The following is a 25,484-nucleotide window of genomic DNA, read 5'->3' on the forward strand; positions in this document are numbered from 1 at the left end:
AAGCTGTAGCACACATGCAGAGGTCAGAGAACTTTCTATCGTCCCCTCTTCTCCTTGTATGTGAGTTCTGTGGTCCTGAAGGTCAAACTCGGGGCAAACTTCATTACCTGCTCCTTTTATTTTGTTTGTTGATTTTTAAAATGTGTTTATGTGTAAGGGTGTTTTATTTGCATATACTATGGATTCTATGTGTGTAGTACCCACAGACACCAGAAGAGGGTGTTGTATCCCCTGGAACTGACGTTACAGAGGCTTGTGAGCCGCCATCTGAGTGCTGGGAACAGAACCCAGGACCTCTGAAAGAGCAGCTAGTGCCTTTGACTGCTGCGCCATCTCTCCAGCCCTCTCCAGGTGGGGAGAGTGCTCTCAAACCAAGCATGAGACCTCTTAGCTGGGAGGTCTGTAATGGCTCCTCCTGGTTCTCAACTTGACTATATCTGGAATGAACTACAATCCAGAATTGGAAGGCTCACATGCAATCCAGATCATGAGGCTGGGAGATACAAGTTTCTGACCTGGATCTCGGCATGGAGATCTTGAGGCATAGTGGCAATGAATCCCAGGAGACTAGAGAAGAAGATCGCTGAGTTCAAGGCCAACCTGGGACAAAACAAGTCCAGATCCAGGCGTGGTGGCACACACCTTCTGCTGGAGAGCTACATAAGGACGTTGGAAGAAGGAAGATTCTCTCTTCCTTGCCTGCTTGCCTTGTGGGACTGAGCAACTGCTAGGTCCTTGGACTTCCCATTCACAGCTGACCATTGTTGGGGAGTTGGACTACAGACTGTAAGACATCATAACAAATTCCCTTGCTATATGGAGACTATCCATAGGTTCTGTGACTCTAGAGAACCCTGACTGATATATAGTCTAAGTCTGTGCTTCTGCCAGGTGGGGAAAATGGGCTGCTCTAGAACACGGGCAGGCCTTGACCTTCAGTCCAGGTCCTCAGTCCCCGAAGGCAGGAGATGCCCTGTACATATTCCTGTCTCCACTGCTTCCCCTGTGGCTTAGGAAAATAGGATTCGGTATCTGACTCCATCTGTTCTTGCTCCTACTTCAAAGATGCATCTTCTTTAAAAAGATTCATTTCTCTTAGTTTTTAATTATTATTTTATGTGTATGGGTGTTTTGCCCACATGTATGTCTGTGTACCGTGTGTGCGCAGTGCCTGAGGTGTCCAGAGTTGGATCCTGTGGGGCTGGAGATACAGACCATTGTGAGTTGTCTGGCTTGGGTGCTGAGAAACGAATCTATGTCTTTTGAAAAAGCAGCAAGTGTTTTTAAACCACTGAGCCATCTCTCCAACCTTTCAAAGTCTGTTTGTTTCTCTTCTTCTTCCTCCCTTCCCTCTTTCCCCCTTTCCTCTTCAGTTAGGGTCTCACTATGTCGCCTTGGCCGCTACACAGACCAGGCTGGTCTAGAACTCACAAAGATTCTTCTTTCTAGTGCTGGGGTTAAAGGGGCACACACATCACCAGGCCTGTCAAGGCCTCGTCTTTTCCCCAGAACTGTTCCTCAGCTGCTACTTTTTGCTTTGTTCACGCCTGTGCAGGGGTGAACCTGAGTTACCTCCTGGGTGTTTGTTCAGGCATCTGGGTGTTGTCCTAAGAGTAGGCGTGGCCCAGATATGTGGAGTTTGAAAAAAAAAAAAAACAAACAGAAAACTGGAGGCTGGCATTGACAGTGGCTTAGGCTGGGCAGTGGTGGCGCACGCCTTTAATTCCAGCACTTGGGAGGCAGAGGCAGGAGGATTTCTGAGTTCGAGACCAGCCTGGTCTACGGAGTGAATTCCAGGACAGCCAGGGCTATACAGAGAAACCCTGTCTCAAAAACAAAACCAAAACCAAACCAACCAAACAAACAAACAAAAATCCAGTGGCTTACTGTGCATGAGGCGCCTCAGTCAGGCTCAGTAACTACACATTGGTAATTCCCAAGCCGCAAGTGCCTGTGTTCACAGTCTAGTATAAAAAAGTGTTTCTCAGCCGAGCCATGGTGGCGCACGCCTGTAATCCCAGCACTCTGGGAGGCAGAGGCAGGCGGATTTCTGAGTTCGAGGCCAGCCTGGTCTACAGAGTGAGTTCCAGGACAGCCAGGGCTACACAGAGAAACCCTGTCTTGAAAAAACAAGCAAAAAAGAAACCAAGCCAAACTATGCATAAATAAGGGTTGTAGATGTTCCTGTGGGTGCATGCGTTCCTGTTGGTGTGAGTGTGTGTAGCGCAGGACAGTTTGGTAATCAGATGTGACATTCCAGTGACAACAACGCTAAGGACCACCGTGCGGAAGAGACTCCCTATGCAGCTGCCTCCCAGAAAGCCTTGGGCGCCCACTAACTCCACAACATTTTTTTGAGTGTTCACGTGTCCGTCTACGTAGTGACCAATCGGAGGAGAGAAGAAGACACTTCCACACTGCAACCACACTTAGGGGGCGGGGCGTGAACCGGGAGAGGCGGAGTCGACGTCTCCACGTAGTTCACCTCATTGGCCAAGGGCCTGGGCGGTGCGAAGCGCTCTGGAGACGCCCATTGGTCAGAGCTAGTCGGCTGGACCAAGGCCACGCCTCCCCCGCGCTCCCAGCGTACTGGTTTGGTTGTGTTGCCGCCTGGAAAGGAGACGCTGCCCTTCCCCAGCGATGGGATCCCGGGTGAGTGACGGCCACTGCGCGGGCCACCAGCTCAGCAGGGCTAGGAGCGAGGCTTGCGGAGCATGGAGCCCGGCCCACGACAGGGTCCGCGATCCATCCGGTCCGCGAAGGTGTCCAAGGGATGAGTAGGTCCCTTTGACCAGGCGGCGCGAGAGGATGCATGGCTCCGTGAGTGGAACGAGAAGGGAGCTGGGTCAGAGAGGAGGCTCCAGGGCCTGGAACGCTGCGGGCATCTAAGCAGGGTCGCAGATACACCCAAGCCTAGAAGGAGCAGGTGTGCCGGCTGTGGGCAGCGCTGTGTGTGTGGACGGCCGTCAAGGATGTCCTAGGGAGGTCGGGGCCAGAGAAGCAAGGACCCTGTCCAGGCTCCGCAAGGAGCAGATACTGAAGCTTGGAATATTGCTGGTGTTCCCTGTAGGGTTGCCCAGTGCCAGGCTGCGTGGGATCCCAGAGATGTACCGGGAGGGGGAAAAAACAGGACATGAGGCAGAGTAAGTCGTAGGACTGTCTGGTTCTGAGAACACAGCTAGGTCAAGGAGGGACGAAAGAGTGCTCAGGACAATTGGTAGGGTTGTCTTGCACAAGAGAGGAGGGCCTGGGTTGGAAAGCCGGAATGCCAGGGTGGAGGAGTTGACAACCCACCTGCTCAAGAACGTGGAGCAGGATTAGTGGCCAGCGTTAGAATGGAGAGACAGGTAGGATACGAGGTTGAGCTTGGACCCTTCCTTTCTGTGAAGTGACCTTTCTCTTGGGCACAGACCAGACTAACTGGACTCACCTGCAAACAGATGCCAGGCCTCCACCCCCACCTCCTCCTGCCTGGGTCCTAGAGGCTCACCTCTAATACCATGGGGCCTTCCCAGACGTTCAAGACCCTCAGGTTTGAAACAAGCAAGCATCAGGCAATGGCTAAGGTGCTCCAGCACAGCCTTGGCCTCAATATTCATATCCTGTGGTAAATGGTGTTTACCTCGAGTGCTCTGAGAAAGACTCCACTCAGAGTCCTCACAGAGTGCGCTGGTCTCTTGAAATGCACAGAGAAGTGTAGCTCCTGCTATCTGATGTCCTTGTCCCTCACTCAGCGCCCTGCCCTGCCAGGCTGGAGGCCTACAGGAGGACTGTGCCTATCATAGCCCACTTAACCTCAAGGCAAAAATGTGTCCTGCCCTTGACAGTGTGGCAATTTTCTTAGCCCTTGAACCTCACTCTGCCTGCCAGCCCTCTTGCCCTCTCCCCTCCCCCCTTGGCCTTAGGGCCAGCCTGATAGGGCTGTGTCTTTCTCCACTCACCAAGGATAATCTGTTCCTTGTTGGTCTCTTGTGCTCGCTGGCCTAGTGACTTTTGGCCATCATCCCAGAGAGACAGGGTCTGTCCTGACCTGTGTTCCTTCCTCCGAAGATCCCAGAAAGCATCCTTGACCCCTGCAGCGTCTTGGAGGCTCTGATGTATGTGATCAGACATCTCATCTGGCCTTGGGTCTTGGTGGGTCTTGGGCTATCTTTTCCTTCTGTGCCTCTGCTAGGGTGCACTGCCTGCTCCTGCTGTGATAAGCAGAAGTCAGAGTAGACCTTGAAGGACCCTCTCTTCACCCCTTAGCAACCGAGTTATTTTGGAATCTTGGCTTAGGCTGGACAAAACTCGGTTTCTTCATGAGAAGGTAGGGAGAGGAAGGGAGAAACATCTGCCGGTACAGTTGCCATGATTCAGTTGGTTCATAGCAGTAAACTCAAAAAGCAAGAGAAGTATCCATCCAGACTTCAGGGCCCGCATGTGCCACAGTCTACGACTGTCTCAAAAATAAATATAAGTCAAAACAAGAAACAACAAAAGACCCACCGCCACAACAAGGTCTGCACAAGCATTTAGGCCACAGGAAGTGAAGCCTTCCTGACTCTGTGAAAAGGCTGTCATGGTTCTCAATCCGGAGCCTGAGATCTTTATTTAGAAAATGGCCATGTTTTTAAAAAGACAGAGAAAGTGCGGAAGGCCCTGAGTTAGACGGTGACCTATTTATCTCCCGGTCTCGGGGTTCTTTCTGCAGCTAAGGTGCCATGCATGCCTCTCTCTGCTCCCAGCCTTATAGAGGAGTCTGTGGGGTGTCTGGCTGCTTGCCTGACTGTGGGGGCAGAGGGCTGGGGCCTGGTATTCCTCATGCACGCCTGCTGTTCATTCAGCCACTAAAGGCACTGTTTTTTCCCCCTCTGCTACATGCTAGACACGTACTTTAAAAAATTTTGAGACAGGGTCTGCCTAAATTTCCCAGTCAATTTTTGAGCTTTTGATCTTCCTGCCTCAGTGTCCTGAGCAGCTGGGATCACAAGCCTGAAGTGCTCTGAGGTGCCCAACCTCTGAGGACACTCTGTGTACTGGCATGTGCACCTTTCTTTTTAAAAAAAAAATTCCTATAGATGAGCATTTTGCATGTGTGTGTATGTCTGTGCACCATGTGTGCCTGGTGCCTTCACAGGTCAGAAGAGGGCATCAGATCCCCTTCAGCTGGAGTTGCAGACAGTCACAAGCCAGCATTCGGGTGCTGGGAATTGCATCTGGGCCTTCTGGAGTGTTAGCTGATGCTTTTAACTGCTGAGCCAACTTCCTAAGCCCCAGAGTTTTAAGTATTCTATGTGTATGCATGTTTTGTCTGTATGTTTGTCTGTGCACTATATCTGTGTTTGGTGCCCATGGAGGCGGGAGCAGAAGAGGGCAACAGATCCCTGGAACCAGAATCACAAATGGTTATGAGCCGCCATTGATGGTAGGAATTGGATGTGGGCTTTCTGGGAGAGCATCTGTACCTCTTAACCACTGAACAATCTCTCTCGTCCTGACCTCCTTTTAAAATATTTTTTACTGGAGAGGTGGCTCAGCATTTAAGCATGTTCCAGAGGACCCCAATCAGTTCTCAACACCGACATCAAGTAATTCACAACTTCCTGTTATCCCATCCGTCATCTGACCTCTGCAAGCATCTGAACCTATGGCATATACATATACATACATAAATATGGCTTATGGCACATGTGGAAGCCAGAGGATGGCTTTTGGGAGTCAGTTCTCTCCTTTCCTACCTAGTTTCATTTCTGTTGCTGTGATAAAACACCCCAGCAAAAGCAACTTACACTTAGGGGAGGAAGGTTTTGTTTTACTTCACAGTCCCAGGTGACAGTCCATCATTGTGGGGAAGTCACAGTGACAGGATCTCATGACAGCTGTTCATGGTACATTCAGTAAGAGGCAGAGAGTGAAGAATGTGTGTCCGTGGCCCTAGCCTAGGGAATGGCGCCACCTACTGCGCATGGGTCGTCTCACCTTCCTTAGCATAGTTCATTCTTCATGGACATGCTCAGGGACCATCAGATTCAACCTTGGACCCTGGGGAGCTCAGTTGTCGGGCTTGCTCAGCAGGTTCTTTTATGTGCTTAGCTATCTCACTCACCAAAGCTTGTTGGCAGGACTGGGTACTGGACGTAGGGAGGTGACTTCTCTGCCGTTCATGCCCTGTATGCACCGTCCAGCATCTCACTTGATCCTCTGTTTGTCAGCTTTGTGGAAGGACCTGTTATGTGTGCCCCTGCCCTGCCGGGGAGCAGATGGTGCCTCGAACCCAGCCAGAGACCAGCTGAAGACGATCTCCTCAGAAGCTCTCACCCCAGGACGTCCCGTCTCGGGTCCTGGGCCTACCATGGCATTCCGTAGGACTGAGGGTATGTCCATGATCCAGGCTCTGGCTATGACTGTGGCTGAGATACCAGTGTTCCTGTACACGACTTTTGGTCAGGTAAGATGGGTGTGGTCCTCTCTGAGAGCCTCATAGCTGGAGAGAACTGAGTCTTTTTTTTTTTTCTTCTTTTTTGGTTTTTTCGAGACAGGGTTTCTCTGTATAGCCCTGGTTGTCCTGGAACTCACTCTGTAGACCAGGCTGGCCTCGAACTCTTACCACACACAAATCCCTGCCTCTGCCTCCCATGTGCTGGGATTAAAGGCGTGAGCCACCACTGCCCAGCAAGAACTGAGTCCTTGTTGAGGCTGTATGGCTTAGTTAACTTCTTATTGTGTTATTATAATCCCCTGTGTCTTAGTTAATTTCTCATTGCTGTGTTGAAAGACCAAAGCAGCTTAAGGGAGAAGGAGGTTATCTGGGCTTGCGGTTCTAGTGAATTATAACCCGTTGTGTGGAACAAATGCAGCAGAAGCAGGAAACTGGCTGGTCACAGAGCCTCTGTACTCAGGAAACAGGGTGCCGGACAGATGCCAACGCTTATCTCGCTTTCTCCATTTTATACAGGGCATCTTGCCCTGCCCAGTAGTGGGTCCCCTCCACAGATAAGATGATCTTCCCACCAGGCGACTTGAGACATCCCTCACAGACATTCTCAGAGGCTAACATTGTTATAGGGAATTCTTCACAGGCATGTCAGGAAGCTTGCCTCTCAGGAGACTCTAGTTCTGTCAGGTTAACAGTCACACTAACTGTCCGTGTGTATAGCTCGAAGCTTTTCTCTGAGTAATCAGGATTACATAAAAAATTGGGGCCCTAAACCCAGGGTTTACCCAAAGGCTTGGTGACCTCTTGACTTCAGTTGTCTCTAACTAAGTCCCTTAACACCCACTAAAGCTCTCATTTGTGGGATAGAGTTCCACCTGGGCAGGGATTCTGACAAGTGACACAGGTCTAGCCCTGGTGCGGTGCACAGGCGCAGAACAGTGGCCAGCCGTATGGGGGCACACTGGACCCCAGGACTCATCTCCTCTGTAACGCATTAATGCTATATTTATATTCCTGATTCACGTTATAGAGAAGGTGACTTGATTTACTCTTCAGTGCCCCTTGTCACCCCTTTGATCAGCAGAGGAATACTGTGGCCACATCCAGAGCTTCCCTTTGGGCATCATAACCAGACGACTTGTCTTTTTCCTCTAGTCCGCCTTCTCCCAACTGCGGTTGACACCAGGCCTGAGGAAGGTTCTTTTTGCTACAGCCCTTGGGACTGTGGCCCTGGCCCTGGCTGCCCACCAGCTGAAAAGGCGCCGGAGGAAGAAGAAGCAGGTGGGCCCTGAGATGGGGGGCGAGCAGCTGGGCACGGTGCCCATGCCCATCCTCATGGCCCGCAGGGTCCCTTCGGTGAAGAAAGGTAGGTCTGTGGGTGGAGAGTCTCTGACATTCGAGCCACACCTCAGCACTGTTCCCTGTGTGTCTTCCCGCCTCACAGCCGAGTTACCCTTGGTAGAGTTGATAGCAGAACCATTAGCCAGGCGGTGGTGGCGCATGCCTGTGATCCCAGAACTCTGGGAGACAGAGGCAGGCGGATTTCTGAGTTCGAGGCCAGCCTGGTCTACAGAGTGAGTTCCAGGATAGCCAGGGCTACAGAGAAACCCTGTCTCAAAAAAAAAAAAAAAAAAAAAAAAAAAAAAAAAATCCAAAAAAACAAAACAAAACAAAAAACAAAACCCAAACAGACAGCAGAACCATTCCTTGAGACACTGGGCTCAGGCGTGGTGGGTGGCGCTGGGAATTTCCCTGTGCTCAGGAATTAAGACATGGGGCTCATGAGCCCAATGATGTTTCTCCATTCTCCTCTTTAGAGGGGAGAGAAGGGATTTGTGTGTGGTAAGATTCACCTTTTTAGTGTGTCCTGAACTTTGAGACAGTGCCATCACAGAACCAAGCCACTGTGGGAAAACTTTTTAAAAAATCGATCTTGGAGTTTGTGTGTGAGCCAAGGTGTGTAGGTGTGCCGTAGTGTACATGTGGGGGTCGGAGGACAACCACATATGTAAGTTTGCTCCTTCTACATGTGGGTTCTGGGGTCCAACTGAGGCACAGGCTCTTCTTGCTGGCCCTAGAAAGCTCCTTCCCTGGTAACATGGGACACAGTTGTTTGCTCTAGGTCAATGTCCCATTGCTCTCCTTCAAGGCAAAGCGTTTTCATAGGTTCAAAACTTGTGAAAAACAAGTTTCCTTGGAGAATAAATGTTTAAAGCCAGGTGCAATAGTATGTGCCTATAATCCTAGAACTTGGGAAGACGGGGCAGGTGTAGAACTTAAGGCCATCTGTGGGCTACACACTGAGAGTTTGTCTCAAAAAACAAAACTAATTAAGGAACATGATTAATTTATCTTTATTTACTGTATGCACTGTGTCCTAGTGTACATGAGTTGATCAGAGGCCCTGATCTGATCTGAGAGTTGGGTCTCTCCCTCATTGAGGGTTGAACTCAGGTCCTTTGGCCTGGTAGCAAGTTCCCTTACCTGCTGAGGCATCTGGAAAAGAGAATTCTTTATCAGTCACTCAATCAAGCACACAGGCAAACTGAGTAGGGGGTAGGGTGGTGACCCGCCTTGCTCTCGGCTTGTCCCAGCATATGGGGCCCTGCTATGGGCCTGGCCCCGTGTTAAATCAGCAGGCCAAGGAAGAGACTTAGTCCTCTGCTAAGTGTACACACGCAGGGGAATCCGCTGACGTCCTAGCTTAGGTCAGGACACACTTCTAGAAAGATGAGGATGGGAGGGAGGCTCAGTGGGAGGATGCACGTGAAACCCATCCTTCTCCTCACAGGCTGCTCCAGCCGGAGGGTCCAGAGTCCCAGCAGCAAAAGCAACGACACTCTGAGTGGCATCTCCTCCATTGAGCCCAGCAGGCGCTCAGGGTCCTCCCACAGCCTGGCCTCGGTAAGGAGCAGGGAGGGTGTGGCAGAGGCAGGTGCCACCAGGCCACTCTTGGACTCTGCCCTAAGGAAGCATCTGGGCTGTGAGGGAGCCGGGAGATAGGCCCCCTTCATTCCTTCACACCCGTATTCATGAATTCTGGCCTTGGAGCCTATGAGGATAGTTGGAGGCACCATTTGTAGACGGTGTGAGGTACCAGAGAGGGAGCTCATCGCAGCCTTGGGCATCAGACGTTGAGCAGGTGCCTGGGAGGTGTCAGGGCGGGGTGGGGCTGAGAGTCTAGAGATCTCTGAAGGAGACAGGTGGTCTCTGTGTCCGTGGAGCTCAACCTGGGCTCGCTGCCCATTGCTTGGCTCCAGCACTGTGTGGTGACGCCCTTGCCTTGAGTCTCCCCTGAAACGGTGGAGGCCATCTTGTGAGTGAGAGGTTCCACAGAAAGGTGGCAGCTGTCTGTCCTTGACAGGCTAGTGAGCAGCGACTGGGCCCAGTGCCGTTTCACATGTAGCCTTGGTATTGACCTCTGTGTCTCTTCATACTTTGGGGGTCTCTGTGGGAGGACATCACTGAGCCGCTCTGAGGATGTGGGTGCTGACCCAGCTCCCTCGGGCGGTGTCTAGGAGAGATACCTGTGGCCTGTGGTCAGGAGACGGAACCCACAAAGGGCTTCACTGCTTTCTTATCTGTGTACTTGGTCCTAGATGGTAGTGGTCAATTCATCCAGCCCTACAGCTGCGTGCTCAGGTTCCTGGGAAACCAGAGGGATGGAGGAGTCTGTGCCCGCCACCGATGGCAGTGCGGAGAGCCTCTATGTGCAAGGTTGGCTGGGGGGCCTGCCCAGGTCCTTGGGGTAGGGTAACTGTGACAGGGAGGAATGACCTTCTTGGAGTCTGGGCAAGGCAGGGCACTTCTTCAGGTACCACCCCACCCCAGATCCCTGTCAATATTCAGAAGACGCATCCTGCTTAGATAAAAGCTTGCACACTGGTCAGCCCAGAAGGAGGCCTGCCCAGTTCTCGGCCTGCCGTGGCCCTCTGCCTCCCTGCCCTGTTCATCCTCTCAGGGCGAGCCTAGGACCTGAGCCTTTCTCCTCTCCCGCATTCTCAGGCATGGAGCTGTTTGAGGAAGCCCTGCAGAAGTGGGAGCAGGCACTGACTGTGGGTCAGAGAGGGGATGGAGGCAGCACGCCCACACCTGGGGACAGCTTCCAGAACCCAGACACCGCGTCAGAAGCACTGTCAGAGGTAGGTGGTGTTCCCCGGTCACTGAAAGGCTGGCCAGGTGATAACTGATTTAAGTGGTGTTCTCCCCCACAACAAAAACATAAACAAAACTTCTCCCACGGGCACTCACCGGGTTCCCGTCCACAAAAGCGCCACTGAGGATGAATAGACTAGCTTGGCTAACGTGCTTGGTGCTGTCGCATTGGTGATAGCTTGGTGAGTAAGTCCCACTTTGATAAACACCCTTCTCAGCTCTGTTCAGGGGTGGGAGATGGGGGACGGTGTGGGTGTCGATATAGGACTGTAGGAGATTGGCCTCTGTTGTACTGACTGGGTTCTGAGGCCTTTGGGTTTTGTTTATGGCTTTTTTGGGGGGAGAACACCACTTAAATTTTCTATTATGATCTCATAACCTTATTTGTTTGTAAGATTTTTCCGTGTTTCCCTGAATGTATGTCTGTATACCATGTTGGTACCCATGAGTCCATGTGGACCCAGAGTCCACAAGAAGGTGTTGGATCCCCTAGAACTGGAGTTACTGGTGTGAACCATCAAATGGGTGCTGGGAACCAAACCCCGTTCCCCTGGGAGAAGAGCTAGCACTCTCGCCGCCGCCCAGCTCCTGTGCTGATGCTCTCACAGCCGTGTCGGGCAGTCTCACAGGGTTGGCTGGGGCTCAGCGGCTTCAGTGTGTGGGGTTGTGGCCGTCCACCTTGGTCATTCTGTACACCCCTGCACACTGTTACAGACCCCCTCAGGGCTCCTCGCCTCCTCCCCAGCCCTCTGTTCTGCTTTGGTTTGCACTCCTGTGCTATCTCGCTGTCCTCTGCTGCTGGCGCATCTGTGTGTGGTTTTGAGGAAGGCGTGGTACACATGTGGAGGTAGGGAGCCGGCTTGCCGTGTGGGCCCTGGGACTTGAGCTCAGGCTTATTGGCAAACAGCTTTACCTGCTGAACCATGTTGCTGGCCCCATCTGTGTATTTCCTTTGGACAAATGTCCGTTCTGATCTGATCTTCCTGTCCTAGCCCCAGCATGTGGGATTACAAACATCTCAGTCTTTTTCAGTCTTCCGAGGCTGATGTTGAGTTTGGTTTTGAGACAGGATCTCTACATAGTCCTGACTGCTGTCCTAGGGCTCACTATGTAGACCACGCTGGCCTTGAACTCACAGCGATCCTCCTGCCTCTGCCTCCCAAGTGCTGGGTTTAAAGGCATGGAATTTCTTTCACATTCTTCATGGCATCCATTGAAACACACAGAGGACAATCGTGAGTTCTGGGCTGGAGGTGAGGCTTAGCTGTAGCTTGTTTATTGGGCCCCAGACCCCTGGGTTCCATCCCCAGCACCACAGAAGCAGGCCTAGGCCAGCAGTGCAGCACATGGGAGGTGCAGGCAACAGGATTGGGAGTTTAAGGGTACAGCCGGACGGAGGTGGCGCACGCACCCCTTCAGTCCCAGCACTCAGGAGGCAGAGGTAGATGGATCCCTGAGTTGGAGGTCTACACAGAGAAACCTTGTGTCAAAAAATAAAACAGAAGTTTGAGGTTACACAGTGGGGCTAGCCTGGGCTAAATGACACCCTGTCTCAAAACTGAATTTTTTCAGACATTCTGAAGTTTACCGCATCTACTTTTTTGAGTTGGTTGAGCTTCTGTGTTAAGTCCCTGCAGCCTTTTCCACTCACAGCTCCTTCCCAGAGCACTGACAGACAGCCTCAGGAGCTGTCAGGCAGGCAGCCAGCCCAGCAGAGTGGCCGTGGCCCAGAGCCCCAGCATCTGGTCCAGGTCTCTGTCCTGCCATATTTTAGCTAGACACTCTGGGACACTTCACATCCTTGAATTTTCTCTGTGGAATGTCTCTGTCCCTGAGAGAAGCTTTGAGGCTGAACAGCAGTGTCCAGGGTGGGCTCAGCGATGGCTGCCTCTTACCTCTTCTGGCCCTTTCTCGGCCTTAATTGGCCGTCACCCGTCTCCTCCCTGGGCTCTGGTTACTTTAGCAACAGCTCTACTCTGGTTACCTCCACCTCCATGGAGAGAGTAGTCAGGCTAACTCTCGCCTCACCCTGGGACCCAAAGCCCAGGGCAGAGAGAGCACCACCCACCATCCCTTGCTGGGGCTGGAGGTCAAAAGTCACACAGAGGTCACAGGCGCTATGCTCCACACCAGCTGCTCCCCTCACGAGGTCACAGGCGCTGTGCTCCACACCAGCTGCTTCCCACACCTCGACCTGAGGCCCGCCGGGGCCTCCTAGCAAGTACTCTCCTGCCACCTAGACCTTCCCAGGATAGCATGTCCTTTGCTCTCCCGCCTGTCACCTGCAGCTGCGACACTCAGGAGCTAGAATTACCCTTGCTTAGTAACACCCAGAAACAGCTACCGCCATTTGCACCCGAGTCCCAGCAACCCTCTTGACAAGGTGGAGCTTTTGAGTTCCTTCTGTAGAGAAGGTCTCGCAGGAGGCCACCACGAAGGACTTGCCTGGGGGCGTAGGGTCTGCACTAGGGAAGTCTGAGTCACTTGAGTCACTTAGACACAATGTTTTCCAGAAAATATGTTCAGCAAGCCAGCCAACCAGCCAACAGAAAAAGCAAGAAGGGCCGGGGACGCGCGTGCCTGGCATGCAGGAAGCCCTGGGCTCAGTCTTTAGCACCGGGTAAAAGCGGGTGTAAAAGCACAGCTGTAATCCCCGGATTGGGAGGTCGAGGCAGGAGGATCAGGAGTCAAGGTCATCTTTGGTGTATAGTGAGTCTGAGGACAGCCTAGGTGGGCTCTGTCTCAGGTGGAAGCAAGAAAAAAAATGAATAAGATCAAATTGTTTATTATTACCATATTTTACCTTTTTTGTTTTTGTCTTTGTTTTTCCGAGTTTCTCTGTGCAGCCCTGGCTGTCCTAGAACTCCCTCTGTAGACTAGGCTGGCTTCAAACTCAGCAATCTTCCTGCCTCTGCCACCTGCAATGGGCAGCCCAAATCTAGAGTTCTTCTTTTGGACCCAGAGCATGCTCCATTTCTTTGGGGCCCTACCCGAATGGGGAGCTCGGCAGCTCTGGGTTGAAGGTCATTGTTTTGTCATAGCCAGAGTCACAGCGAAGGGAATTTGCAGAGAAGCTGGAGTCCCTGCTGCACCGGGCCTACCACCTGCAGGAAGAGTTCGGCTCCACCCTCCCCTCTGACAGCATGCTGCTGGACCTTGGTGAGCAGGAGCATACAGGCTGCTGTGGGCCCGAAGTGTCACCAACGGAAGTCGGGGGACAAATCCAGAGAGCCAGGGCATGGTTCCTCAGTGCTGCAAACAAATGGAAGTTTGAACAAATAGGGAAACTGAGGTATTCCCTTAAAGATGGCAAACAGACATGGAAGCAAGATGAGGCTTGGAGTCCACAGTTAGGGTGCTGCACCCTGGCCTCTTGGGGATACCTTTGAGCTGAGTGCCTCCACCTCCTCGACAGGTCTGCGAGCCTTCGGGTTCACGTGGTAGTTACCCAGACGCAGGCTGAGGGGACCAGACAGGTCTCTTGCCGCTCAGTGGAGGTAAAGCAGTGTGAGCCACAGAGGGAACCAGCTTGCTCAGCCCATTGTCCAGTGTCCTCCTCATGCCTGCCATGTGTTCAGCCTTTCCCGCGGTGCACTGTGGGAAAGACAGGTCCAGAGAGGGCTGGCTAGTGCTGCAGGCCACACCCTCCCTGGCTTGGCATTGGCCTCAGTGTGACTTTGCCTACTGGAAGAATCCTGTTCCCTTGGACCCTCCTCTATGGCAGAGCTTGGTAGGGCTTTCAAGGTGGCACCATCAGTCTGTGGCATTTAGTTACTTAACATGCCTTTCTGAAGGGTCTGGAAGCTCCAGACCCCCAGTCCAGGGCCTGTAGATGTGGGGATGCTGGCTAAGTGTCTGCAGATGCCCTCAGGCAGCTACAGCCTTTTAGAAAGGGAAACCCTCACCAGGGCCACATGGAGATGACCCCACTGTCACCACACACCTCAGGGCAGCTTTGCGACTTCTGCCAACATCTGCCCCAGACTAAGCCTCTGGGGTAGCAGTGCTGTGAGTAGTGGCGGGTCTCACCCAGTCTTACTTCCTTCCAGAGAGGACCCTAATGCTGCCCCTGACTGAGGGCTCACTGCGACTGCGAGCTGATGATGAGGACAGCCTGACCTCAGAAGAGTCCTTTTTCTCAGCCACTGAGGTAAATAAGTTGGGAGTCCAAGCTGGGTGAGGCCAGGCCCTCTGTGCTAGGTTGTGGGGGCAATGAGGTTATTTCTTGGGTAGGGATGAAGCCCTGCTTTCCAGATACTGGTGCCAGCCTCCCTCTGTCCTTTAATCTTCCCTCACCCGAAGGCATGAGGGGCCTCTGGGCGGAGGTGGCAGTCATGAAGGTCCCAGGTCAGGGAGGCCTGAGAAGCCAAGGGTTATAGATCTACACGGTCAAGCAGAGTCCATTTAGTCCTTTGATTAGCATTAGTCTGCCACCAGGCTGGGACAGGGGTGTGGTGTCTGTGCTTGGGACAGGAAGATGGGAGCATGCGTCCAGCAGATGTTCCCTTTGGGAAGAGATCCTAGCCGAAGTGCTGAGGTCTAGGGCTGGACATGGGGTCTCATGGGGCCAGTGTGCTTATGGTATCTTCATGACGGGCCACGGGCAGCACCTAGGGTGGGCCTTGCAGGGTGATGCTCACCGCCTGCTTGACCCTTTCTCAGCTCTTGGAGTCCCTGCAGGTCGGAGAGTACCCGCTTCCTCTCTCCAGGCCTGCTGCTGCCTACGAGGAGGCTCTGCAGCTGGTGAAGGAAGGGAAAGTCCCCTGCCGCACCCTCAGGTGAGAGTGTGGGGGCTGTGGGTGGGCTCCAGCCCCAGGCAGGAGGGGCAGAGGTGCACAGTGAGGCGAGCTCAGCCCGGGTACCATAGCCATGGCTGCCACCTGTGCCCACTCCAGAGAACGGCTAGCCAGCCTCTGCCTTCGGGTGAGGGGAGGTTGAAGGACAGAGGGAGGCTGGCACCAGCCTGAGGTCATACTGCTAGTGTGAGGCAGGGCCAGGTTGGACCCTTGTCCCTTCCTCTTCACCTGATCACCCGAGGTACACCCTACCCTCCCACTGGGTCTTTGCTAGGTAGGACCACGTGGCATGACACTGTCTGTCCCTCTCCTCAGGACAGAGCTGCTGGGCTGCTACAGTGACCAAGACTTCCTGGCCAAGCTGCATTGTGTCCGGCAGGCCTTTGAGGTAGGCATGGTGCAGAGCCACTGTGGAGGGGTGGGGGGGTGCTGGGCCTGCCCAGTACATGGTCACCCTGTGCCCAGCCATGACTCCGCCCTCTTCGCTGGCCCTGAGAGGCTGCCCCTCACCGCCTTCTTTCCTCAGGGGCTTCTAGAAGAAAGAAACAACCAGGTCTTCTTCGGGGAGGTTGGCCGGCAGATGGTGACAGGCCTAATGACCAAGGCTGAGAAGGTAGCTGTGGTGGGACTGTTCCAGATGTCCCTCCAAAATCTTATTTCAGACTGGGTTTTTGCTTTGTTTTATTTTGTTGACTGTTGACTGGGTCTTTAACACAAAAATCTTGGGAACTGTGAGGTGGCTCAGTGGGTACAGGACTGGTGCCCTGAATAAGATCCCCCAAACCCACAGTGAAAAGAGACCGAAGCCCCCAGAGTCCTTCCACGGCTGTGGCAGAGACGTGTCCACTCATCATGCATACCAAAACAGTGATAATTCAGACAGTGCTTGGGCTGCGAAGATGGCCCGGCTGCTCAAGTGCTGTCTGTGTAAGCTTGAGGGCCGAATTTAGACCCCATCTATGTAGAAGGTACATGTGCTAGAACGTGTTTACTCCTGGTGCTGTGGAACTGGGATGGTTAGATCCACGGGGTTCCTGGCCAGACTTATTGGTGAGCCCCAGCCCCAGTGAGAGACCCCGTCCGAGGAACATCTGATTTTCTCTCTGGCCCGCACACAAGCACAAACACTTTAAAGCCAAGTGCAGGAGTCCTGGCATCTTCCTGTAGCCATGGGTGCTGGGGAAGGGTTGTGGGTCCTCCGCTCCTGTTCCAACTTGGAAAACTAGAGACGGAGCTCTTTCTTACTTGGTGATTCTAGTAGTACAGCTTTGTAAAATTCGCCAGTAATGAAACACAAACCACAAGCCAAGTGATAGTGGGGTATCACCTAATCCCAGCACTCAGGGAGAGGCAGATAGATCTGTGAGCTCAGGGCCAGCCTGATCTGCAGACTGAGTTTGAGGACAGCCAGGGATACACATAGAAACCCTGTCTTGAAAAAATGAAACAAACAAATAAGCAGACTGCAGAAGGGTCCCCTGCATCTGTTCCTGGGCCAACCCTGGCTGGATCCCGGGTGCTCTGCTCCATGGACTCTGACCATGACTGTTGTTACCCACCTCTCAGCCTGTGCTGTGCTGTGCTGTGCTGTGCTGTGCTGTGCTGTGCTGTGCTGTGCTGTGCTGTGCTGTGCACACTGCTTGCAAGTTCTGCTCAGTACCACAGGGTAGCACATCTACCTTCCCTCGCCCATGTGCTCTTGTAGTTACAGGAAAGTACTTCATCTAGTGGGCACGCCCTGGTGTGTCCCCTCTGGGACCTCTGAGGCTGTCTCAGGTCCTGGCAGGAGGATGTTCTGAGGGACCTTCACCTTAGGTCCTTGTTGGCAACACAAGAGTTTGTCCTGTCTTGGCTCGTACTGGGTTTTGTAATCCTGACCTTTTGTCGTGTTTCCTGCTCCCTTGCTCTTTGCTTGTGGAAGAGCTTGCATAAGTCTTCCTGTTTATCACCCATGGGTACAATTGTTAATGCATTGGAGCAAGTCTCCTGATAGGGTCTTCTGTAACACAGACTGGTTGTGTGGCAGAGACAACCTTGACATCTGGTCCTCCTGCAACTGCCTCCCAAGGGATGGGCTAAAAAGTACGCACAGCCATGACATGCCAGCTTCTTTAGTTGTTAATTGCATTTAAAATTTTGTATTTGGTGTGTGTGAGTATCGGGGCATGGGTGAAGGTGTGCACACAGCACTGTACACACGTGACAGTCAGAACACGGTTGGTGGGAATTGGCTCTCTCCTGCTATCAGGGTTCAGGGACTGGACTCAGTTGTCAGGATTGTGGTAGGGGCCTTTAACACTGCAACATCTCGCTGCTCCTCTTTTCTTTTTTTGTTTTGTTTTGTTTTTTGTTTTGAGGCCCAAGCTGGCCTCAACCTCATGCCAATGCTCCTGCCTCAGCTTCCTGAGGCTCTACTGGAACAAAGCTTGTTCCCTGGTCCTTTTTGCTCTTCCTTGCTGGAGGAATGATCTAAAAGCCCCTGAAAACCCTTGTCTTCCATGGCTCGAGACACCCCCACCCTCAGCCCTGCGCCCTGGCCTGAATGCTGTTCTGTGGCTGTGCTGGGCACTTTGCCCTGTGCAGTTTGGGGCACTGGAGCCTTGGGTGCACACGAGACCCTCTACCTGCTTTGGGCTTTTGTCTGTGCTGCCCTCCGTGCCTAGAACACTGTCCCTCAGTTACTGTTTATTTAGACAGTTCACGTAAAGAGAGTATGGAAAGGTGTGTTTAGTGTCTTAATAGTGAAGAAAACAAACCCTGAGGATTCCCATCTCTGGCCTTACCACCCTGTCTCCCCTTGTCCTCCTCACCCAACAGTGATGCCCACGATGCCCGGATTGTAAGCCCTGACAAGTGCTGCATTCACCCTTGCCAGGTGATTGCTCCAGAGCCTGCCATCTGTCCCAAAATGAGCTCCAGGCTGCTCCTCTCCAGCCACCGTCAGCTCCACTGCAGTCTGTTTAGCAGATAAGGAAGTAGCCTGGAGAGCACGGAGCTTTCCCCGGGCACCCAAGTGACAATAGAGCCAGGCTTCACGGTTAGCCTCAACCAGCCTGTATCCTTAGCTGGCTCTCCTGGGCCTCCCGGGAATAGAATGGGTAACAGAAGTCAGGTGGCTGAGGCCAGGCCATGCTGAGCAGGGCTCTGCTGCCCCTTCCCAGTCAGTCTTAGGCTTTGTTGTTTTACAAGGTGGAAAAGGCCCATGGGCAGCTAGCTGCTGAGCCCCATGACGGGCTCCATGTTAGCCAAGCTTATGCCCCTGCCCCTGCCAGTGTTTCCTCCACCCCTTAGGGAGTGCTTCCGTGCCGGGGACCAATGGTATCACAGGTGTGCATGCGGCTCCTCCCATCCTTACCCCATGAACCTCCACCTTTTCCTGGGCTCCGCTCGCCAAGGAGAGATGATGTCACAGGGCAGTGCCTGGCTCCCACAAGGCTACAGGTGTATAGTAATGAGCCAGACTGAGACAGGTGGGTGTCCTGGTGCAGTTTGCCCAGACACACCCTGATTCTCTGGAAAGTTCGGGCAAAGGACACCTCCTTGCTGTCTCTTTGGGGTAAGGCCCCAGCCCTGCCTGTGAATCTTAGCCAAGTGGGTCACAGGGCCTCTCCCACAACCAGAATTGGCTGTACTTCTCACAGAGTCCCAAAGGCTTCCTGGAGAGCTATGAGGAGATGCTGAGCTATGCCCTGCGGCCTGAGACCTGGGCGACCACCCGGCTGGAGCTGGAGGGCAGAGGGGTGAGTCTGCTCATGCCGAGGTCCTGGGTCCTCAGAACTCAGACCATTTTGTTGGGAGGTGACGCCCAGCTCTGCATCAGTGCTAAGCATCCGGGATAGCTCATCACTGCACTGAGCCTGGCTTCCAGCCGCCTCCCCACGTGTCACGCACAGGCCGCCTTTGGCCGAGTGGCACTCGATGCTGCTCTCCGCAGGTGGCCTGCATGAGCTTCTTCGACATCGTGCTGGACTTCATCCTCATGGATGCCTTCGAGGACCTAGAGAACCCTCCATCTTCGGTGCTTGCTGTCCTGCGGAACCGCTGGCTGTCTGACAGCTTCAAGGAAACAGTGGGTGCCCATCCTTGTCCCATATATGTACATGTCCTGTGACCTTGGGCACTGGTCCTCTTATGCCGGGGGTTGGTTTGTCAGTCCCTACCCGCTGAGATCTGGGATGTCGGGTCGGGGGCGGGGTGTCTCTCCAGGCTATTGCTGCCCTGGTACCAGCAGCGTGCTCACTCCCTTTGCATGTCGTCACATGGGCAGAGCCCCCGCTCTGGTCGGGCACTAAGTACATTCATTTTAATGTATGCCATTAAGTTAGAATAGAGGAGAACCTCCACCTACCCACCCCCAACAATATGACAAGAAAACCCAAGGCCACCAGTGATATGGTGCTGGTGCCCACAACTCTTCTCCAACCAGGCCATTTGTAGATGCTCATAATGGCTCCCACAGCCATCAGGTGAGAGGGTGGGGTGCTATGTCATGACCATTTTACAGAGGAGGAAACTGAGGCTTGGGAAGCCTCCACATCTAAATGGAGTTCGGAAGCAGTAGAAGCCAGAGCCTGAATTCAAGACTAGGCGTGTGTAGAGCTAAGGACGGCTTGGCAAGTGCTCACTGCTCTTGAAAAGGACCCAGGCTTGGCTCTGATCTTACATGGTTCAGATCTGGCCAGGCGGTGGGTGCTGTCGCACACCTTTAGTCTCAGTACTCCCGTGGCAGAGGCAGGCAGATCTCTGAGTTCAAGGCCAGCTTAGTCTATAAAGTGAGTTCTGGGACAGCCAGGGCTACACAGAGAAACCCTGTCTCAGAAAAAAAAGAAAGAAAGAAACAAAGAAACAACAAAAAGAATTAGGCATCTGTTGCCAAATTTGGGGTTAAAAGAAAAAAAAAAAGCAAGCTTCGGGAACAGTTAGGTGTGGGCAGGCTGTGGGAGCTCATTCTGAGGCCCCGGGTCAGACAGTCTAAGCCAGGGTGGGTTTTCCCGTGTTCTAGGCCCTCGCCACCGCATGCTGGTCTGTCCTGAAAGCCAAGAGGAGGCTCCTGATGGTGAGTGCTTGCTCGGTGAGGCTGCTCTGGATGGAGTGGCCAGAACTCCCCTAAGCAGTGGGACTGCGTGGGGAGGGGATGGGTGCAGCAAGGTATCAGGGCCCTGCACCCCACTCTGACCACCCATCTTGCCATTGCACCCCAGTTGGCCAGGATCCTCCCTGAGGAGCAGACATCATGTCCCAGCAGAGGAGGGGCACCCCTGGGAGCAGGAGGAGGGCTAGTGCAGCGCCGGCCAGTGGCCGCAGCAGTCAGGTAGCAGGCAGAGCTTTTCTCCTTCCCAGTAGGCCACTGGCATCTGCACCGAGGAAGGAGCTGCTGAGATCCATTGCTCCCCATGGCTGCGGGCTTTGCTGGGCGGTCAGTACCAGCTGCTATGGCCAGTGCTCTGAGCAGGCTCTGCCCACTAAGTCCCCGCATTGTCCTCTCATTGTCCCCACACTCTCCTGGCACTATCTTTGAAATATCCCTTCACAGTCCCCGCACTCTCTTCGCAGTGTCCTGGCACTGACCCGCCTGCAAGGGGCATCTCTTAGAGCAGTCTCTTGGCCCTTTCTGTAGAAGTGAAAGCTCAGGACCTAGTGGGCCTTGGGCAGGCCCTGATCCCCAGCCACAGCCTGCTCCTTAGTGCTGCCCCCGCCCCGCTACAGGTGCCTGACGGCTTCATCTCCCATTTCTACTCCGTATCGGAGCATGTTAGCCCTGTGCTGGCCTTTGGCTTCCTCGGACCCAAGCCCCAGCTCTCGGAAGTCTGTGCTTTCTTCAAGGTACACGGCAACCACTCCTGCTCTCCTGTTACTGCAGATACCCCTCAGTGCTGGAAGAGGGGTGGGGCCCGGGCAGCTCTAGGTGAACCCTGTAGGAGCCCAGGAAGGCAGCTGCCTAAGGCTGGGAGAATGGGCTGGGGCTTGGTCATTGAGAAGGGGACTTTGTAGAATGTAGACGATATCCCAGGGCCCAGACCCAACACCAGTCTCCTACCCCCAGCACCAGATTGTGCAATACCTGAGGGACATGTTCGACTTGGACAACGTGCGCTACACATCTGTGCCAGCCCTAGCAGAAGACATCCTACAGTTGTCCCGGCGCCGCAGCGAGATTCTACTGGGCTACCTGGGAGCACCGGTAGCTAGTAGCACCGGGCTGAACGGGCCACTGCCTCGAGAGAATGGGCCCCTGGAAGAGCTACAGTAATAGGGGACTGGCTGCAGGAGAGGGGTGGCTGTCTGGGCCTCAGTCACAAGGGTGATGGGAGAGAGAGCTGCCCCACCCTTCCTGTGGGTTGGCATCCGAGGGTCAGGGTGGCCAAGGGTCATTGTCCCTGAACTTGCTCTGCCTCCTCATCTGGGAATTCCCAACACCCAGAGGACAAATTTCCATGGAGAGGAACCACTAGGAGCACTGGATAGCAGCTGCCCTTGGGATTCCCTGAGCAGCAGAGGCAGGCCAGAGTCAGCAGGGACTGACCAGGGGCAGGCAGCCAGCGAGAAAGGGGTGGTAGAGAAGAGCTGAGTATGGACCCCAGAACCCGAATCCCTCTGCTGCTGACAGGGTAAGAAGGTGACGGTTGAGGGATAGAACATGCAGGGCTAGGTGGTGACAGTCTCAGGGTCCTGCAGTAGCAGCCACCTATAGCTACCTAGCCCCAGCACCTAGGCTTCCGGCCAGTATGGAAAGGCCCATCTGGGCCATCCAGAGGTGGGCTTGGCCCACGTGTGCTCACATCTGAGCAGGGACCAGCCCCTCACAAACCCAGGACACTGTCCTTCCACATGCCCACGTCCGGCCAAAGATGGGGGAGGCAGGACTGGCCGCTCTCTGCTCCCTGGTGAGCCCGCAGCTCCTGGACAGTGCTAGGCTCCAGCCAGAGCTCACAAAGGCCCAGCTCCTGATCCAAGAGTGAGGATCTCGGAACCATGGCTGGGTGGGCAGAGGCTGCACGGCAGGGCAGCTCCCTCCCCTTTCTGACGGGAAGCTGGACGGCAGGCACTTCACCTTCAACTCCATGCACACGTGCTTTGGGGCTGCAGACACTCCCAGTCCTGCTGACATCCCCGGTCCTGGAGTTCCGGTCCTGCAGGAGTCCCAGCAGCCCTTTTGCCTGAGCTGGGAAGATTTTATTTATTGCCTTAATACTTTATTTGGCTGTTCCGTCCCTTCCAGGCTGTGACATGCACAGGATCTGGAGCTGAGCACTGGCTCCAGGGAACCAAGTCCCTTTTCCTGGAAGGGCAAAGGGTTCCCCAGGGTCAGCAGGATGCAGTGAAGAGAGGGTGGCCATGGCTCTGGGTCCTCTCTGAGGCCTGCGCTCAGAAGGGAACAGCCCTCATGCACTGTCTTGACATTCCATTCATTTGCACTTCCCTGAGCTGTGAATGTAACCCTGGCCACAGCCTGCTCTCACCTGCCCCATGCCCATACAGCTGTGGCCTTTCATTTTGTCCTGTCTGTGTCCACACCCCGCCCACTCGCACTCAACCTGCAGGGGTAGAGCGTGAGTGTAAGGCCTGTGAGTCAGATAAAGCATCGAAGCGACTCTTCTCTGTGTCTTGCTGGGTAGAGGTGGGGACAGTGCTGAGCCAAAGGCGGGACAGCTCTTCTGGGCAGTGGGAAGAGGCTCCAGGAGGAGCCTGATGTGGCCAGGAGAAAGCCTGACGGTCTGTATGTCCCTGGGATGACAAGACAGATGTGTAGTGAGAGACCTGCACCTCTGGTCCTCAGTGCCCACATCTGTAAGTCATGGGCATTATACCCAGCCAGGTGATTAGGTGTCAGTGTGGCTTCATGGGCATCTGGCTTAGGATTACTGCTGTTGTGAAGAAAGACCATGGCCAATGGCAGCATGGGCAAGAGAGGGTTTATTTCACTCACAGTTCCACATCACAGGTCAGCAGCAGCAGTGAGGGCAGGAGCTGATGAAGAAGCCACGGGCAGAGGGTGCACAGTGGCTTGGTCCCCATGCCCACGGAGGCCAACCAGTTTAGCTGAATCATAATCTGGGCTCAGCAAGAGATAGCACCTTAAAACACGAGTGGAGAGCGGTTAAGGAAGACATTCAGTATTGGCCTCTGTAGAGCGTACATGGCCCAGGGTTTTGTTTTGTTTTTTCTTTTTCTTTCAATGTAGCCCTGGATGTTCGGGTCCTTGTGCATAGACCAGGCTAATCTTGAACCCACAGAGTTCTGCTTGTCTCTGCACCTAAGTGCTGGGATTAAAGTCTTGGGCCACCACATTCATCTTAACACAATTCTTATTCTAGGGCTGAAAGTGTTCCTTTGTGGTAGGAGTACTTAACAAGCATTCAGAAAGCCCTGAGTTAGCTGGGTGGTGGTGGTGCATACCTTTAATCCCAGCACTTGGGAGGCAGAGACAGGTGGTTCAAGGCCAGTCTGGTCTACAGAGTGAGTTCCAGGACAGCCAGGGATGCACAGAGAAACCCTGTCTCGAAAAACAAAAAAACCAGAAAACTCTGAGTTTAATCCCCAGCACCTCACTGTTTGCTCTAAAACAAAGCAAGCAGCAAAACTGATAACTTTAGTTGGCAGTTACCACCCTGGAGTGTTTGTTTTATGTTTCCAGGGTATTTAGGGCGAGCTTCGGATGTGCACTATCATAAGCACCTCAGCAAACAGATCTCTAGTGCAGTTTTCCAGGGTGTGAACCCATATCCCAGTTGCACATAGGTGGCCTGTGTCCTGTGCATAGGAATTCCAACAGGACTTAACTCTAGTTTACTGTAAAAAGGTGTGGGCATGGTGGTGCAGTTTGTCATCTTGGGGAGGGAGAGATTGGTTAGGTATGAAGAACCAAAGGTCAGAGCCATCTCTGGTTGTTAAGGTTAGAGTTCAAGGCCAGCATGAACTTCAAGAGACCTTGTCTCAAAAGACGACAGGGACAGGCAATGTGGCACACACTTCAACAGTCCTAGTATTAAGGAGGTAGAGCCAGGGACAGGAGTCCAAGGCTATCTCTGGCTACTGTATAATTCTGGGCTAGGCCTGCTCCATGAGACCCTCTCTCAGGCAGAAGGAACACAGGCCAGAGATGTGGCTCTGTTGGTAGAGTCCTTGCCTGGCTTCCCACTGGCCGTGAACTCCCCCCCACCCTTTCCTCCTGCACGTCATTACACACAGCAGTCGTGGTCACCGTCGGAACCTTGGAAGTCCGCAACCACCAGGAAATAAAAGTTCCTTGAGGGTCAGGGCAGCACCCAGGCTGAAAGCATTCTCTCTTCATTCTGGGGGTGCTTAATGTCCTGTCTTTGTTGAGGGCAGCCACCTCTCAGGAGGAAGGACAGGAAGGCTTTTCCTCAGCTGTGGCTTTGTGCACAACCTAGTGTAGTGGCTGTTGCTCAGAGACAAACTCCATGTCCCTAACCTCAAGTACACGCCCTGCTACTACCTGCTAAGGGAGGAATCAGGTGATTGGCTGTTGGAAGACCGTGTGGCCTGGGTCCTGGGTGTCTAAAGGGCTCTGGGGCAGGCCCATTACTCTGGTTCTAAGAAGCAGGGTGGTTCAGAACCTGTCAGGTAGCTCTGGGCACAAGTTCCTGCTCTGCTACATCCTGGCTGGGTGCCTGTGGCTAATAGCTGGCTGCACCTGGCCTTTCTGTTTTCACTCAAACTGGACACAAGATTTGCCTTGCAAGCCCAGTGTGGTAGAACATGCCTAGAATCCTAGCGCTGGAGGGTGGGTCGGGGGTAAGATCAGTAGTTTAAGGCCACTCTTGGCTATCTAGTAGTGAGTTTAGGACTAACTAGCCTGGGCTACATAAGACCCTGTCAATAGCAAACAAAAATACCTGGAGAAAAGGTTCAGTGGTTAGATCACTGGTTGCTTTTCCAGAGAGACCTGGGTTTGGTTCCAAGTGTCCACATGGTGGCTCCCAAGGATCAGTTTACTACAGTCCCAGAGAAATCTGGTGCCCTCTTCTGGTCTCCACAGGCATTGCATGCACCTGGTCCATACACATGCAGGAAAAACATCACACATCGAAGAATGAACAAAACAAGTGCTGTCTCTTAGGGCCACTGTGATTTGCACAAGGAACTAAACTGGA

The 25,484-nt window shown here is 53.5% G+C and overlaps 1 protein-coding gene across 4 annotated transcripts; it reads left to right on the forward strand.

The window, feature by feature from the left end:
- The first annotated feature begins 2,569 nt into the window (after nt 1-2,569).
- On the forward strand, nt 2,570-22,961 carry Miga2 (mitoguardin 2). Of its 4 annotated transcripts, none has more exons than XM_052182088.1 (16): nt 2,570-2,652; nt 6,195-6,430; nt 7,574-7,784; nt 9,210-9,322; nt 10,018-10,135; nt 10,424-10,560; nt 13,615-13,732; nt 14,623-14,723; nt 15,236-15,351; nt 15,685-15,757; nt 15,896-15,982; nt 19,011-19,109; nt 19,304-19,438; nt 20,372-20,425; nt 21,076-21,192; nt 21,413-22,961. In XM_052182088.1, exons 2-16 carry the CDS (start codon nt 6,335-6,337, stop codon nt 21,617-21,619), a joined length of 1,782 nt encoding a protein of 593 aa, XP_052038048.1. In that variant the 5' UTR covers nt 2,570-2,652; nt 6,195-6,334; the 3' UTR covers nt 21,620-22,961. The 4 variants fall into 4 exon arrangements, with proteins under 4 accessions (XP_052038048.1, XP_052038046.1, XP_052038045.1 ...); XM_052182085.1 differs by lacking the exon at nt 2,570-2,652 and adding an exon at nt 2,670-2,820; XM_052182086.1 differs by lacking the exons at nt 2,570-2,652; nt 21,076-21,192; nt 21,413-22,961 and adding exons at nt 2,667-2,820; nt 20,571-21,040.
- The last annotated feature ends 2,523 nt before the right edge of the window (nt 22,962-25,484 follow it).

The sequence above is a fragment of the Apodemus sylvaticus genome, chromosome 5 (assembly GCF_947179515.1).
Source record: "Apodemus sylvaticus chromosome 5, mApoSyl1.1, whole genome shotgun sequence".
NCBI lineage: Eukaryota > Metazoa > Chordata > Mammalia > Rodentia > Muridae > Apodemus > Apodemus sylvaticus.